A 14,215-nucleotide genomic window follows, 5' to 3' on the forward strand; every position below is an offset into this window, starting at 1 on the left:
CGAGACAACCGGTCAGAATTGTAAACCCCATCATTACAAGTCGAAAAAAAAAACCAGGACCATTTAAATTCACATGAATAGATTTTTAATTTTATTATGTATTAAATTTTGTTTCTTTGTATTTATTTTGTAATTTTAATTTCAATTTTTTATCATTGAATAAATTGAAGAAGTTCAAGAAGTATGTCGTTGGAAGGATCCAGACTTTTACCAAGATCTTCAATGACAACAATACTCAGTACGACATTTATAAATGCACCATCTTGATGTACTTGATAACGAACAAGTGCTGAGTAAAATTCTGTCATGAGTTTCCACATATTGACCTGTAAAATCACCAAATAATTATCAAACAAATAGCCAAATGAAAAAAATTAATTAAAAATATTTAAACATCTTCTTTAAGTTATTTTTTTCCATCAAAATTAATTACAAATCGAAAAAAATATATCATTAAATTAAATAGAAAATATTTTAAATACTTTTCTAACAAACTTGATTTTATTTTTTTATTTTTATCTAAATTCGAGCTTTGTGTTATTTATTTTAATTTTCTTATCGTCAATCGAAGTTGTTGTTCAATCAATCAATCAAAATATGTATAGAAAAAAATAAATAAAATGAAGTTTCTTACGTTATTTAAATTCAATTTATTATCCATGTATTTTTTAACGATGTCATTAATTGTTTTTTTAAAACCATCTGGATCTGGTGTCATGTGATCACTGTGCTTCATGATGTAATCTCCTGCCAATGCACCCTTAAAAAAAATTTAAAAACATGTAAATTACATTGAATAATAAATTAAAAATTAGAAATTTTACATCTCCTTTAGCTAGTGAACGAAAAACATCACGTAAATTTTTTTGACATCTGTCATTTAATGATGACACTAGGCCACAATCAAGTAGTACCAAACGAAGACCATTATTTTCTTGTACCAATATATTTCCAGGATGTAAATCACAATGAATAAAATTATCATGAAATATCTAAAATAATTATTACAATTAATAACATTGATAATTTTATACTTAATTTATATTTGCCATTTTTAATATTGCTTTTATTCCAATTTTAGCTAATTTTTTTTTCAACAATTTATCTGATGAATTTAAATAATTTGATATGTATTTTCCTTCATGAAAACTTTCAACCAATATTAAATTATTTGTCAAGTGTAATATCGGTTTTGGAAATATTACTGATGAATTATTTTTAAAATTTTTTCGAAATTTTAATAAATTTTTAGCTTCAAGTTTCATATCAACCTTTGAAAAATTATTACAATATTATTAATTTAATTTAGATGAAATTTTCTTTTCATTTTTTTACCTGATTTTCCATTAATTTCGAAAATTCTTTGATACAATCTGATAAATTCAGCCAGTAAATACTTGGCACAAGCCAAGTTGCAAATTTACAAAATCCATTGATGATTTTTAAATCTTGCCTTTATGTATTTTATAAAAAAAAAAATATATTTTATTAAACAATTTAAATTAGTTTAAATAATTATATAATTTTTCAAACTTTATGCAAGATTCAATTCCTGGATGTAAAATTTTTACAGCAACTGGGTAAAGTTCGTTGTCATCCTCAAATTTTTTACCTAAAAATTATGTAGTTATTTAAAAAATCATTTTCAATATAATAATTTCCATTTAAATAATAAAAAATTACCAAAGTAATCAACAAGTTTTCTCAGCTTAAAAAATTCAGCAACTAAATAAAAACAAAAAAAAATTAAAAATACATTTATCCAATTATAAAAATGTAATGCGAACCTTGAATAAATTTTGATTTATTTTTTGTTAAAATTTGACTTTCTTTGTTGATCCAGGCTTTGTATACCTTAAAAAATAATAATAATTTAAATTACAGCTTTGCAGGTAAGATAATAAAAAAAAATTTAAGTATTGGATATGTAAAAAGTTTAAAAAATAAAAATATAACCTGTGCACAACAACCAGAACCAATTAAATCATCATCAAATTTAACAAATAATTTTTTCCATTCTTCTCCATATGATAATTTTAATATTGACCTTGTATATGTCCAAGAATGAGCTGGTGTTTGTCGTTGAAGTCGTGAAAGAGTATCACAAATATCATTAGAAAATAAATCTCTTCTTGTTGCCACCCATTGACCTAATTTCATAAATGTAGGTCCTAAATATTCAATCCCTAAAATTAACATAATTACAATAAATAAATATTATCATAATATTAAATTAAAAATATACCTACCATTTAATAAAATTTCTGGAAATACATTTGGACATATGAATTTTGTTAAAATATAAATAACAATTAAAATTATAAATACATTATAAATTATAAATATTCTATTTATAATATTAAATATATTAATTATATTATATTTTTTTATAACTTTATTATTATTTATAAATGTTTTATTGTTATCAATAAAATTTGTATTATTTTTTAATTTTTTTAAATTTAAAATTCCTAAATTTTTTATAATTTTATTTGTATTTTTAATTATTATTTGATTTTTTTGATAATTTATTATTGTTTTTTTTAAATTAAGTCGTTTTATATTGTTATAATATAATTTTAATACATTTGACATTATTAAAAATAACGAAATTGTAATTTTTTCGAAATTTATTTCGATTTTTTTGCAATGTGGATTTATAGGTTATGTTTATTAAATAAAAATTTCGTTTTTTTTTTTTATTAAAATTAATTAATAAATACTTGAATTAATTATTGTTTTGTTTTTTTTTTAATTTTTAATTATAATAATGACACATGCTAGATGCTATAGAAATCTTTATATTTCGTTCGACTTTTTTCGATAGAAATTTTTCTATTCATCGATTAAACGATATATCGTTGTATATTATCGTACCACCCCTTTGATGGGTGTTGTTGACAAATGCTATTTATGTTTGCTTGCCAACAGTGTGTGTATTATTTTTTTTTTGTTGTGATTTTAATTTAATTTTATTAATTCTCTAGTCGTCATAGACGCCCGTCCAAACCATTTGCCGGAGGTTAAAAATAAATATATTTAATCATCACAATACAAAAATAATAGTTGAGCCTGGTCATTGTAGTTTGTAAATAAAATTTGAGTACAATGACAAGTTTAAAAACAAACAAAAAAATTATCAAAGTGTTGTGTATAATTAAATAATAATAATCATTACATCAAACAATTTATAAATAAATTTTTTCTATCGAAACAGAAAGAAATTACTATGGAAAAAAATCAACAGCCTGTGATTGCAAATAATTTTTGACATGAAAATTAAATAAATAATATAAAAATATAATTGATATATTGAAGAAAAAATAATAAACATTTAAAAAATATTTATATATTTATTTATAATAACGATATAAGAAAGGAAAAAAAATTTAAAATATGCCGACAGTTGTTAATTCATCATTGACATATGAAATATTAATGTATCTTAATTCATTCTATTTTGGTATGTTTGCTGTTTGTGAATTAGGAATGGGATTATTTAAAGCAACAAATTTACCATCACCAAATTCAGGAACAACAATTATTGAATTTATTTTGTTATTATTTTTAATAACAACTGAAGGTGGAAGAATATATCTTGGAAGAAAAGGAAATTTAACTGAACGTGGATTACCAATAATACTTGGTATACTATTATCAATACCAAGTGTACTTGCAACATTATATTTTTTATTTTGGCAAAATTATGTATTAAGATTAGAAATGATATTGTGTAGTATACAATTAGTATTAATTGTAACTGAGCTTATTATATCAATTTTGTGCCTTTTTGCTATTTACCGTCCATCACCACCTGAGGAATAATTAATCATTAATAATTACCTACAACTTTTAATTATTTTTTTAATTTAAAAATTTTTTTTTCCAACAAAAGCATGATTATTTCATTATGTTTTTGTTATTATTATTTATTTTTTTTAACAATTATTTATTAATTTAATCACTTAATTATTTGATGAATTTTTTTTATTTATTTTTTTTTTTTTTTTATAAATTATTTATGATGATATGATGTGTGCCAATAAAAAAAAAAGAAAATAATTTGAATGTTTTTTTTTTTGTACTTGGACATGTCTTTTAAATAATGAAATTTTTTATTTATTTATATTTAATGAAGAGCAGCAATAAACTAGCCATCCAAAAAAATTAAATATTTGTATTTTTAAAATTAATACAAGATAAATTGTTTATAACTAAATTTAAACATAAATAAATTATATTTAAGGTTTTTTTTTTTAAACATGTATTTAGATTATTAACTTAATTTATCATGTAGTTAATTAACAAAGCTTTTTTTTTTCTTGTTTTTATAAATATTTTAAGTATTTTGTAGATTAAAAATCGAAAAAAAAATATATCAATTTTTATGCATGTACAATAATAATTTTACGAAATTATTTATTTATAATATTGACAGTAAAATATCATGTCATTTTTTTCACAATAAAAATAATAATTATTAAAAAAATATACAAATAAATTTGATAATAATTTAAAATACTTTTTTTTTTAAATTTTTCGAAATTCCTTATTTCCTTTTGATTTATTTTTAATTTGTGCATGTAACTTTGGTTTTTTTTTCCTTACAAACTACAGCTTAAATTAATAAATAAATAAATATATTTACTGTGAAGAAACAATTTAAGTTGAATGAAAAAAAATAAAATATTAATACATTTTCAGGTGACAAGATAAACTCATCAATACGCATTTCGAAATTCTAATTATTTCTATAGAAAAAAATATGGAAGCCTTTAATTTCGATGAATATAATTTAAAATTTAAAGAACCACATTTTCAGCTCTACGACGTCTAATAGCTCGAAGTCGATTACTACAATAAATTCTCAAAAATATTGCACCAAAAACAAGATTAATACCAATAACACCAAAAACAGTTATATGATGTTGATAAATAATACATGACAATAAAATAGCAAGTCCCTGTAAATAGAAAAAAACAAAAATTAACAATCGAAAAAAAATGCATTATAATTAAAATTAAATTACCTGTCTAATTGTCATGATAATAACAAATGTAACAGCTCCAAATTCTGATATTGTATAAAATATAAACAACTGTCCACTTGCTGAACAAATTGATATTAATAAACAATCAATAGTAAATGTTGGAAACTAAAAATAAAATAAACATTAATTAAAAAGACAATAAAACAAGTCAAAAAGTAAATTAAATTAATTAAAAACATACCTGTGCAATAAATGAAAAACTTTCAGCAAAACCAGATTGTTGAAATAGAGACATTGATGTTAATAAACAAGAAAATAAATTAACACCAAACATCATTTGTATACTTGTTGTTCCATATTCATTAAACAATGAATTTTGCCAACTACTTGTAAAACTATCAAGTACAATATATCCAATTAATAATATTAATCCTGATATTGTTGATATATTATTATTATCATATTTATCATTACTTCCAAACATAAATAAAAACATACCAATTGATATTAATATTGCTGTTATATATTCATAATATTCATATGTATTTCTTGATATTATTTTACCCATAATCATAACTGGTATTATTTTTGATGCTTTAGCAAGTACTTGTGTTGGAAAATTAACAAATTTTAATGCTTCATATTGACACCATGCACTCATTATATTTGATAATGAACAAAATATATATTTATATAATGGTGTTGTATGTTTTTTAGGTTTTTTATTTATAATTAAATATATACTAGACATTGTTAATGCTAATATTCTATTTATAAATACTAAAAATTGTGAATCATTAAAATTTTTAATATCACCATTATTATTTTTATATTTTTGTGTCATTATTTTTTCTTGTAAATAACCCCATGTTAAATAAGTTATTTGTAAACCCATAAAACAATATGTTAATTTTATAGCATCATGTGAAAATGTACGTTGTAAACGTGATACTGATGATGATGATATTGAAGCTGTGTAATTTGGTGAATCAAGAAGACCAGTTTCTGTATTACCCAAAAAACAATGTTGTACTAATTTTAATATACATCCAGAATCTGTAATTTAATTATTTTTAATTAATTATCATTATCATATTTATGTTTTGTTAATTTGTATATTTTTGTATACCTGTATTTTGTAAATATTTAGAATAACAAACATATTTATAAACTAAATATCCTGGTAACAACACAGTTGCATATCCTAATAAATTTAAACTCAATCTTATTATCCAATTGTATGATAATTCTTGGTTTAATGAATCATTAGAATTTTCAGTAAATGATTTGACAATTTGTGTTGTAAAATATACAACAATAACTGACAATAATATAAGGCCACTGAAATAAATAAATGACATAATAATTCGAAAAATTAATAATCATTTCGTATTTTTTTCATTTTCAAATTTATTTACCATATTATAAAATTTCCTATGTATTGTCCCATGGTATTGCTCCAGTGTCATCAAATAATAGAATTTAATAGTAATAGCTCTTTTTTGTCTTTCAAAAATATTTCATTGTCAATAAATTAATTGTTGTCAACACTTTTGCATATTTTTATTTCTTAGAAATTTCTTAGAAACTCAAAATTGAGTAAAAAATCAAGAAAAATAGTCGATTTTTAATTGTTATTGATAGATAATTTATTAGATTTATTAGATAGTTTATTTATATGTCATATTTAATATTTAAAAAAATCATTTACACGTACACAATGTACAAACAAGTCAACAACTTTTGACAAGTATTTGAGGTTAGATCACCACATAATAAACAATAATAACAATAATAATAATAGTAAATTGTTTATTAAATATATACATAATTTATTATTATTTAGTTTTTCTTTTCTATTTAAACATTATTATTAATTAATTTCATTTAGTTTTAATTTTTAATTAAGGAATGATGATGATTTTGCTCTTTTTTATTTTCGTTTTCTGATCAATCAATCACATAGAAATTATAATTATTTATTGTAATTATTAATAATTAACATCACTAATAGAGCAAACACTTTCAATTTTCCATTTTTGTGATATAAATTCAGTAATATCAATGGTTTTTGCTGATATTTCGATACGTGATGCAAAATCAAATGTTCCTGGTGTCAATACAATTGCTTGTAATTCAACAATATGATAACCAAGTGGTTCAATATCACAATTTATTGCTGTATGACAAGCATAACGAAAAAATGTTGATGCTTTTGGTGTATATAATTGTGATTTAATACTTGGCAAGTATGTTTGACTGTAAAAAAAAAAAATAGAAAAATTAAAACAAAAATCAAATTCGAAATTCGAAATATAAAAAAAATTACCTGCTAGTTCCAATTGTATCAATCTTAACTTGAATTTTAATATTTGAATGATTTTGGATTGTCATTGTAACCGGCACAAGACAAATTTTTTTCTCCTCAAAATTATTTATAATATTTTGTTGATGTCCAAGTGAAAATGTTATAATATTATTTGGTATTTTATTACAAATAACATTATCATTTTTAACAATAGCAATATCATCATCATCAGTATTAGGCACATTACGATCAGGCCCAAAAATAATAAGTCTTGATGGATAATCACTTGATTCAGTTACTACATCCTCTGGATGTTTATAAATTTGATTAATAACATTTAACTCTAAATGATGTTGTCCAATAGCTTCACGAATTAAACATTTACCTTCCATTATATTTGCTTTCCATCTAATAATTAATGTTATATTTAAATTTTCAAAATTTTCTATTGTTTCATTATCAACATTACTCAATGACAACAATTTTAATTTATCAATAAAATTAATATATGGAGTGACATCATCATCATGATTATCAACAAATGTTATATTTGTTATTTCATTGTTGATACTTTCAACAATACGTCTATTTAATTTTAACAATAAATGATATATTTCTTGTGGTTGAATTTTATGTATTATTTTATCATCAATTTTATTACCAAATATCCAACAATTACTTTTTAATGATAAATTTGTTAATGTTATTTCATTCATAAATGGATCATGTACTTGATTACTATTTTTAATTTTTAATACAAGATTTAATGTTGGTAAATTATTATTTGTTAATATACTTTGACGTATTGATGCTTTAATATTTATTGAATCAAGCACACTTAACAACCATGAATGTCTATGTAATCTATATTTTTTTAAATTATTATTATTATTTTCATAATAAAATAATAAATCTAATTTATGATTACCTTTTTTATGTGGTGCTTTTATCCATATTGTTATATCAATTTTTTTATTTGGCTCTAAATAATCATTATTTATTAATATTTTATTAATATAATTTGATTTTATTTTACTATTATCTATAAAGCTTTTATCAATACAAAATAAATCTATATTTTTAGATGATATTAGTAAATTTTTAGCTGATGAATTACCAATATTTTTAATTGTCATATTTATTTTTTGTATTTCACCACAAATCATATCTTGTGATAATTTTGTAAAATTAATTTTTAAAAATGGTGATTTATCAATGATATTTATATCTAATCTTTTATCAATAGTGTCTTTTTTTTCATTAATTGTAAATAATTTTTTGCCATTAACAATAATATTGCTTTGTGAATTATCATTTGTATCAATAATATTTGTTAAATAATATGATATACCTAAAATTTTTAATTCACCAATACATTTTGGTACAACAGATAATACAATTTGTTGTTTACTCATTGATTTTAATAACAATGTATCAATAATTGATGATTCAATTATCAAATTTGAATTATCATTTTCATTTGTAATTAATTCATCATCAGTATTTTTAAAACTCCATATTAATTTAATTTTACCAATTGATAAATTAATACGTAATGGATTATATAATTTAAATGAAATATATATTGGTTCATCAACAATGCCAATTGGACCAACAATATTATCACTTTTATTTGAATAAATAGCAACAGTTTGTTTAAATATCATTGGTGGTGTACCTTGTATTTCAGTAACAAGTATTTCTTCAAGTTTACACAATTTATTTTCATCATCAATATTATAATTATCATCATTAAATATTTCATTATCATCAATACTACCACAATGTATTTTAATATCATTATCATTATCAATAAGTGGTAATATTAATATTGGTAAATGTTTTAAATTATCATTATCAGATATTTGTTTAATAAATAAATTTTGTATTTGTAAAAATTCACGTAAAAATGCTTGTTGTTGTATTGATGATTGTTTTGATAATGGATTTAATAATTTTTCAAATGATTCAATTGATTTATTAATTTGTTTTAATGATGCTGCTTGTCTTCCAATTGTAAAATGTATATGATCTTCAGCTAATGACCAACCTTTATCATGATAAACTTGATATGCCTGTTGATAACATCTTAATGAATGTTTTTTTTGTCCAGCTTTTGAATATCTATGTCCAGCTAATACACAATGAAATGCATATTTATGTAACATTTTTGGAAATATATAACAATATGATGCTTGTTCAAGTAATAATGCTGAACGTAAATCTGAATCTTCACTAGTCATTCTAATTAATTGTTTAGCAGCATCATTATATAAACTACGTCCTTTTAAACATTCAGAACTTAGTAATGTTGCACGTACAGCAAATTGTGACATTTTACATGTATTTAAATATGTTAATATTGCATCATCAAGATATTGTATTGTTTTACGATCATTTTCACCTTGCATAAATGCTGATAAACCAGCCATTTCTAATGCACCAGCATAATATAACCATGCTTGATCAGCTTGAAAATCTCTTTTAGCTGAATGATATGCTTGATAAGCCAGCGAATAATGACCAATCATAAAACATAAATCACCAAATCTACGTAATTGTAATTCAGCTGAATCAATACTATATATTACAGCATTTGATGGTGTTGAATTTGGTGCACCTGGTTTTGATGTACCAAACCAACGTTTTGTTGCTGTAAATAATGAACGTGATACACCTTTTTTATTTGATATTATATCATTTAATAGCAAAATAAATAATACAATATTATTAATTGAACGATAATAATGCACCATGTGTTTGTAATTCATGAGATGGTGTATCTGCCCATACATTGTCATTAATTTTATTAATAATTGTTGTTTTTGTATCATTTATTTGTGATTGTGCTTGTTGATCAATTGTAAAAATTTTATCAACTTGATTAACTGGTGATAAAGGATGTAACAATACTGGTACAGCTTCTTGACCAATTTCAATATTTGGCACATCATTTAATTCAGATGTTAAACTTATTTTATCTGTATCATTTGGTGATGATAAAATTGGATTATGTGATGATGATACTGGTGTACCAGCTTGACTTGTTTTATCTGAATCAGATGTTGTTAAACGATTTGGCATTGATGATACACAACCAGTATCAGCTGGTGTACGTGGACTACTATTTGTATCAGATAATGATGTTATAATATCATCTGTATTTTTAATTAAAAATTGACACCATGGATCTGGTAAATTAACATTATTTGTATTATCAATTTTACGTGAATTCATTGATAATAAATAACAATTATTTTTATCATATATATTTTTCATATCTGTATATATTTTTTCAGCTTTTATTTTATCATCTTGTGATGAATCATATATTAATATATAATAACGTAATGTATTATTATTAAACCATTTTGGTAATTTTGTTGTTGATGTTTGTTGTGTTAATTTTTGTGCAATTTTTTGTATTTTATCTAATGGATTATCATCAGATGTTGCAACAACAATCATACATGCTATAAAATGTTTTGTAAATTCATGATCTGATGGAAATTGTACATTTAAAAACATTTCACGCCATGATTCAAACCATGGTACTGATATTGGTATATCAATTATTGTATTTTGTATTTTAATATTTGTTGTACGATCACATTGTTCAATATTAACTGAATCATTTAATAATTTTCTTGCAATTGTTGGTTCTGGTGGTTGACTATTTATATCTTGTATTGATAAATGTAAATTTCTTATATTTACTATTGTACCTTGTGGATCTTTAATATGACCTTAAATAATCAAAAAATTAATAAATTAATAAACTTTTTATTTATAAATAAAAAAAAAATAAATTATTTACCTTCTGAATTTAGGTTAGAAAATGGCTGTAAAAGTTCAATAAATGTTAAATTATTTTTTTGACAAACATATTCAGCAGCTGGTGAACAAATTGCTCCAATTTTTGGTGAAAATGTGTTACTTATAAATTCACGAGGAGTTAATTTACACTGTGCCATTTTTATTTAAAATATATTTTTAACAATAATAAAAATTTGACATTTTAATAATTTTATTATTATTATTATTTAATTTCTATATTTAGTTTATAATTAATTGTCAAATGATAAACATGTCATTGAGATTGTGTAGATGTAAACACACACACCCTCTTCACGAGTGCAAACTCCTGGACAATCAGCTGTTTGTCAAACAACAAATAAATTAAAAAACAAATGTCTTTAAGACTGTCAACTCAATGTTTTGTTGATTAATAATAGTGCAGCTACCAACTGTCATTGTGTTCAGTCACCATTTTTGTTTATTTATTTTTTGTTTTTCTATATGTCATCATGACGTTACTTCCGGTTGAGAAAAAAAAATGGTGACTTAATTGACAATTGGCATAACAGTGTTTATTTACAATAAATAATAATAAATAAATAATCTATATTATTTATGTGTAAATAGGCCAAATAAAATTTCATTGGTTATTAAACAACAAATATTTCTATTTCGACCAATGAAAATTTACCACATGAGTTTTCGATAACATTTCAATGTGTTTATTAATAAAAAAAATTTTTTAATATCAACAGTGTAAATTTATATTATAAATAACAAAACATTTACTTTATTTTAATGATGATAAAAATTTTTATTTCAATATATTTATTGAGTATACATTGTGATGATAAAAAATGTCACCAAGCAGTGGAAATGGATGTATTTTATTGCATAAAAAAAAATACATGAAAAATAATAATGAAAGACAATTAAATATAAAAATTAATAATAATTTATCTGGATTATTAATATTGATACTTTGTGGTATTATATTGGCATTTTCATTGTCATCATTATCAACATATTTAAAAATAAATGACAATGATTTATCAAATGAAATTAATGGTAAGTTGTTGTTACTATTATAAACAATTGCTTGTTAAATTTATTATTAATAAATGTATTTATTTTTTGGCTTTTTAGATAAACAAGAAAAACGTAAATTTGCATTATTACCAAAAGAAAATGATTTAACAATAATTGATGATAGCACAATTGGTCTTCCATTGGAAATAAATGATAATAATTATAATTTTGATAATAATGAAAATGATGAAACAACAGTATCAGAAGCAATAACATCATTACAACTAGCACTTGAAATGAAACATTGTGGTAAACAAAAAAAAGCTATTAAATTATTTCAACATGCTGTTGCATTAGCACCACAACATCCAGATGTTTTAAATCATTATGGTGAATTTTTAGAACATACACAAAATGATATAATACGTGCTAATGAATATTATGTACGTGCATTAACATATGAACCAAATCATGAAAGTGCTATGGTTAATAGACAAAGAACAGCAAGAGTTGTTGAAGAACTTGATAAACGTATGTTAAATAGAATTGATGAAAAACGTAATGCATTAACAGCAATACCAGATAATAATGCAGCATTAAATCGTGCTAAAAAAGAAGCATATTTTCAACATATATATCATACTGTTGGTATTGAAGGTAATACAATGAATCTTGCACAAACAAGATCAATTGTTGAAACACGTACTGCTGTTGCTGGTAAAAGTATTGATGAACATAATGAAATTATTGGTCTTGATGCTGCTTTAAAATACATTAATGCAACATTAGTTAATAGGTAAAATTATCATTGTCATTAATACTTGATTGATTTGTGTTAATTAATTGTTTTTTTAATTATTAGAATTGGATCAATAACATTGAAGGATATTATGGAAATTCATAGAAGAGTTTTAGGACATGTTGATCCAATTGAAGGTGGACATTTAAGAAGAACACAAGTTTATGTTGGTGGTCATATTCCACCAGGACCAGGTGATATACATTTTCTCATGGAAGAATTTGCTAGTTGGTTAAATAGTGATAGGGCCATTAGAATGCATCCAGTAAGGTAATTAAACAAATTTAATAATAGCATCATTTTGTTTATTAGATATGTAATTATTATTTTTATGTTTTTTAGATATGCTGCATTGGCTCATTATAAACTTGTTCATATACATCCATTTTCTGATGGTAATGGACGCACATCAAGACTATTAATGAATGCAATATTAATGCAAGCTGGTTATCCACCAGTTATTATTCATAAACAACATCGTCATAAGTATTATGAATATTTACAATTAGCGAATAGTGGTGATGTTAGACCATTTATTAGATTTATTGCTGAATGTACTGAACAAACATTGGATTTATTTCTTTGGGCAACAACTGAATTTTCAAAAGAAGTACCAGCTCTTAGTCAAAATTCAATTATCAAAGATCGTCATCATCATCATCGAACAATTGTTTTAGACATTGAGGGTAGTGGTGATTTTCTTGATGATTAAAATAACAATAACAGCTTGAATAATAATTTAGATAATGTATTGACATATTTAATTCAACAAATGAAGAATATTCTTCAGCTAAAAAAAAAAAGTAAAATTAATGTACATATAGTTAGAAAAATTTGTAAATATATTTACTAATAATTTATAAATTTAACTATGAATCTTCCTGTTTTAAAAAATGCTAATGTAATTTATTTACTTGCTGGTCAAGTTGATAATTATATTATTGTAAATTACGTTGAATAAAAATCTACCTGAAAATTAAAGCTGCATCAATTTCATGAGAAAAAAAATAACTAAAAATTGTTTTTTTTTTATCTTTTTTATTCAATGTGTTTTAATTTTTTATTTATTTTTTTAATTTCTTTATCGTATTTTTTTGTGATAATGATATGCTTGGTTACATCAAGATCATCAATGAGTGTTGCAAAAAAAAAAAAATAATTAAAAAAAACACTAACAATCATGTGCAATATTGTCTAACAAATTTTACACAATTTTCACTTATTCTCATTTGTCTTCTCGTAAAGGCCACTATTATTTATCAATTGTCGAGAAATGAGAAAATAATAATT

At 22.3% G+C, this 14,215-nt stretch overlaps 5 protein-coding genes across 5 annotated transcripts; 2 read left to right on the forward strand and 3 right to left on the reverse strand.

The window, feature by feature from the left end:
• On the reverse strand, window positions 1-2,352 carry LOC122847938 (uncharacterized aarF domain-containing protein kinase 2-like; the record flags this gene model as incomplete). The annotated part of the gene is made up of 10 exons (XM_044145795.1): window positions 1-326; window positions 635-760; window positions 825-989; window positions 1,056-1,271; window positions 1,336-1,453; window positions 1,534-1,612; window positions 1,684-1,725; window positions 1,788-1,854; window positions 1,957-2,186; window positions 2,250-2,352. Coding segments are annotated over 10 exons (1,320 nt in total), but the record flags the coding sequence as incomplete, so codon positions are not given.
• A 950-nt stretch (window positions 2,353-3,302) lies between these two features.
• On the forward strand, window positions 3,303-3,899 carry LOC122847614 (transmembrane protein 216-like). Its single transcript, XM_044145413.1, has one exon. The coding sequence runs from the start codon at window positions 3,397-3,399 to the stop codon at window positions 3,823-3,825; it is 429 nt and encodes a 142-aa protein (XP_044001348.1). The 5' UTR covers window positions 3,303-3,396; the 3' UTR covers window positions 3,826-3,899.
• A 348-nt stretch (window positions 3,900-4,247) lies between these two features.
• On the reverse strand, window positions 4,248-6,736 carry LOC122847612 (adenosine 3'-phospho 5'-phosphosulfate transporter 1). The gene is made up of 5 exons (XM_044145412.1): window positions 6,410-6,736; window positions 6,121-6,332; window positions 5,233-6,047; window positions 5,031-5,156; window positions 4,248-4,964 (listed from the first exon to the last, which is right to left on the reverse strand). Exons 1-5 carry the CDS (start codon window positions 6,439-6,441, stop codon window positions 4,803-4,805), a joined length of 1,347 nt encoding a protein of 448 aa, XP_044001347.1. The 5' UTR covers window positions 6,442-6,736; the 3' UTR covers window positions 4,248-4,802.
• A 58-nt stretch (window positions 6,737-6,794) lies between these two features.
• LOC122847609 (trafficking protein particle complex subunit 8) lies at window positions 6,795-11,275 on the reverse strand. The gene is given in 4 exon segments (XM_044145407.1): window positions 6,795-7,250; window positions 7,321-10,038; window positions 10,040-11,045; window positions 11,117-11,275. Coding segments are annotated over 4 exon segments (4,149 nt in total). The 5' UTR covers window positions 11,274-11,275; the 3' UTR covers window positions 6,795-6,982.
• A 78-nt stretch (window positions 11,276-11,353) lies between these two features.
• LOC122847611 (protein adenylyltransferase Fic) lies at window positions 11,354-14,145 on the forward strand. Its single transcript, XM_044145411.1, has 4 exons — window positions 11,354-12,165; window positions 12,244-12,922; window positions 12,989-13,195; window positions 13,268-14,145. The coding sequence occupies exons 1-4, from the start codon at window positions 11,955-11,957 to the stop codon at window positions 13,635-13,637; spliced, it is 1,467 nt and encodes a 488-aa protein (XP_044001346.1). The 5' UTR covers window positions 11,354-11,954; the 3' UTR covers window positions 13,638-14,145.
• The last annotated feature ends 70 nt before the right edge of the window (window positions 14,146-14,215 follow it).

The sequence above is a fragment of the Aphidius gifuensis genome, linkage group LG1, assembly GCF_014905175.1.
Source record: "Aphidius gifuensis isolate YNYX2018 linkage group LG1, ASM1490517v1, whole genome shotgun sequence".
In the NCBI taxonomy this organism is placed as follows: Eukaryota; Metazoa; Arthropoda; class Insecta; order Hymenoptera; family Braconidae; genus Aphidius; species Aphidius gifuensis.

What these genes read in the sequence shown, in the direction of transcription:
- LOC122847612 (XM_044145412.1), bottom strand. Translation starts at nt 6,441, where the DNA reads ATGGGACAATACATAGGAAATTTTATAATATG. An exon ending in TAAATATTTACAAAATACAG is followed by an intron (nt 6,048 to 6,120) that starts GTATACAAAAAT and finishes ATTAAATTACAG; the next exon opens with ATTCTGGATGTATATTAAAA. An exon ending in TTATCATGACAATTAGACAG is followed by an intron (nt 4,965 to 5,030) that starts GTAATTTAATTT and finishes TTCTATTTACAG; the next exon opens with GGACTTGCTATTTTATTGTC.
- LOC122847614 (XM_044145413.1), top strand. Translation starts at nt 3,397, where the DNA reads ATGCCGACAGTTGTTAATTCATCATTGACATATGAAATATTAATGTAT.
- LOC122847611 (XM_044145411.1), top strand. Translation starts at nt 11,955, where the DNA reads ATGTCACCAAGCAGTGGAAATGGATGTATTTTATTGCATAAAAAAAAA. An exon ending in AATGCAACATTAGTTAATAG is followed by an intron (nt 12,923 to 12,988) that starts GTAAAATTATCA and finishes TTTAATTATTAG; the next exon opens with AATTGGATCAATAACATTGA. An exon ending in ATTAGAATGCATCCAGTAAG is followed by an intron (nt 13,196 to 13,267) that starts GTAATTAAACAA and finishes TATGTTTTTTAG; the next exon opens with ATATGCTGCATTGGCTCATT.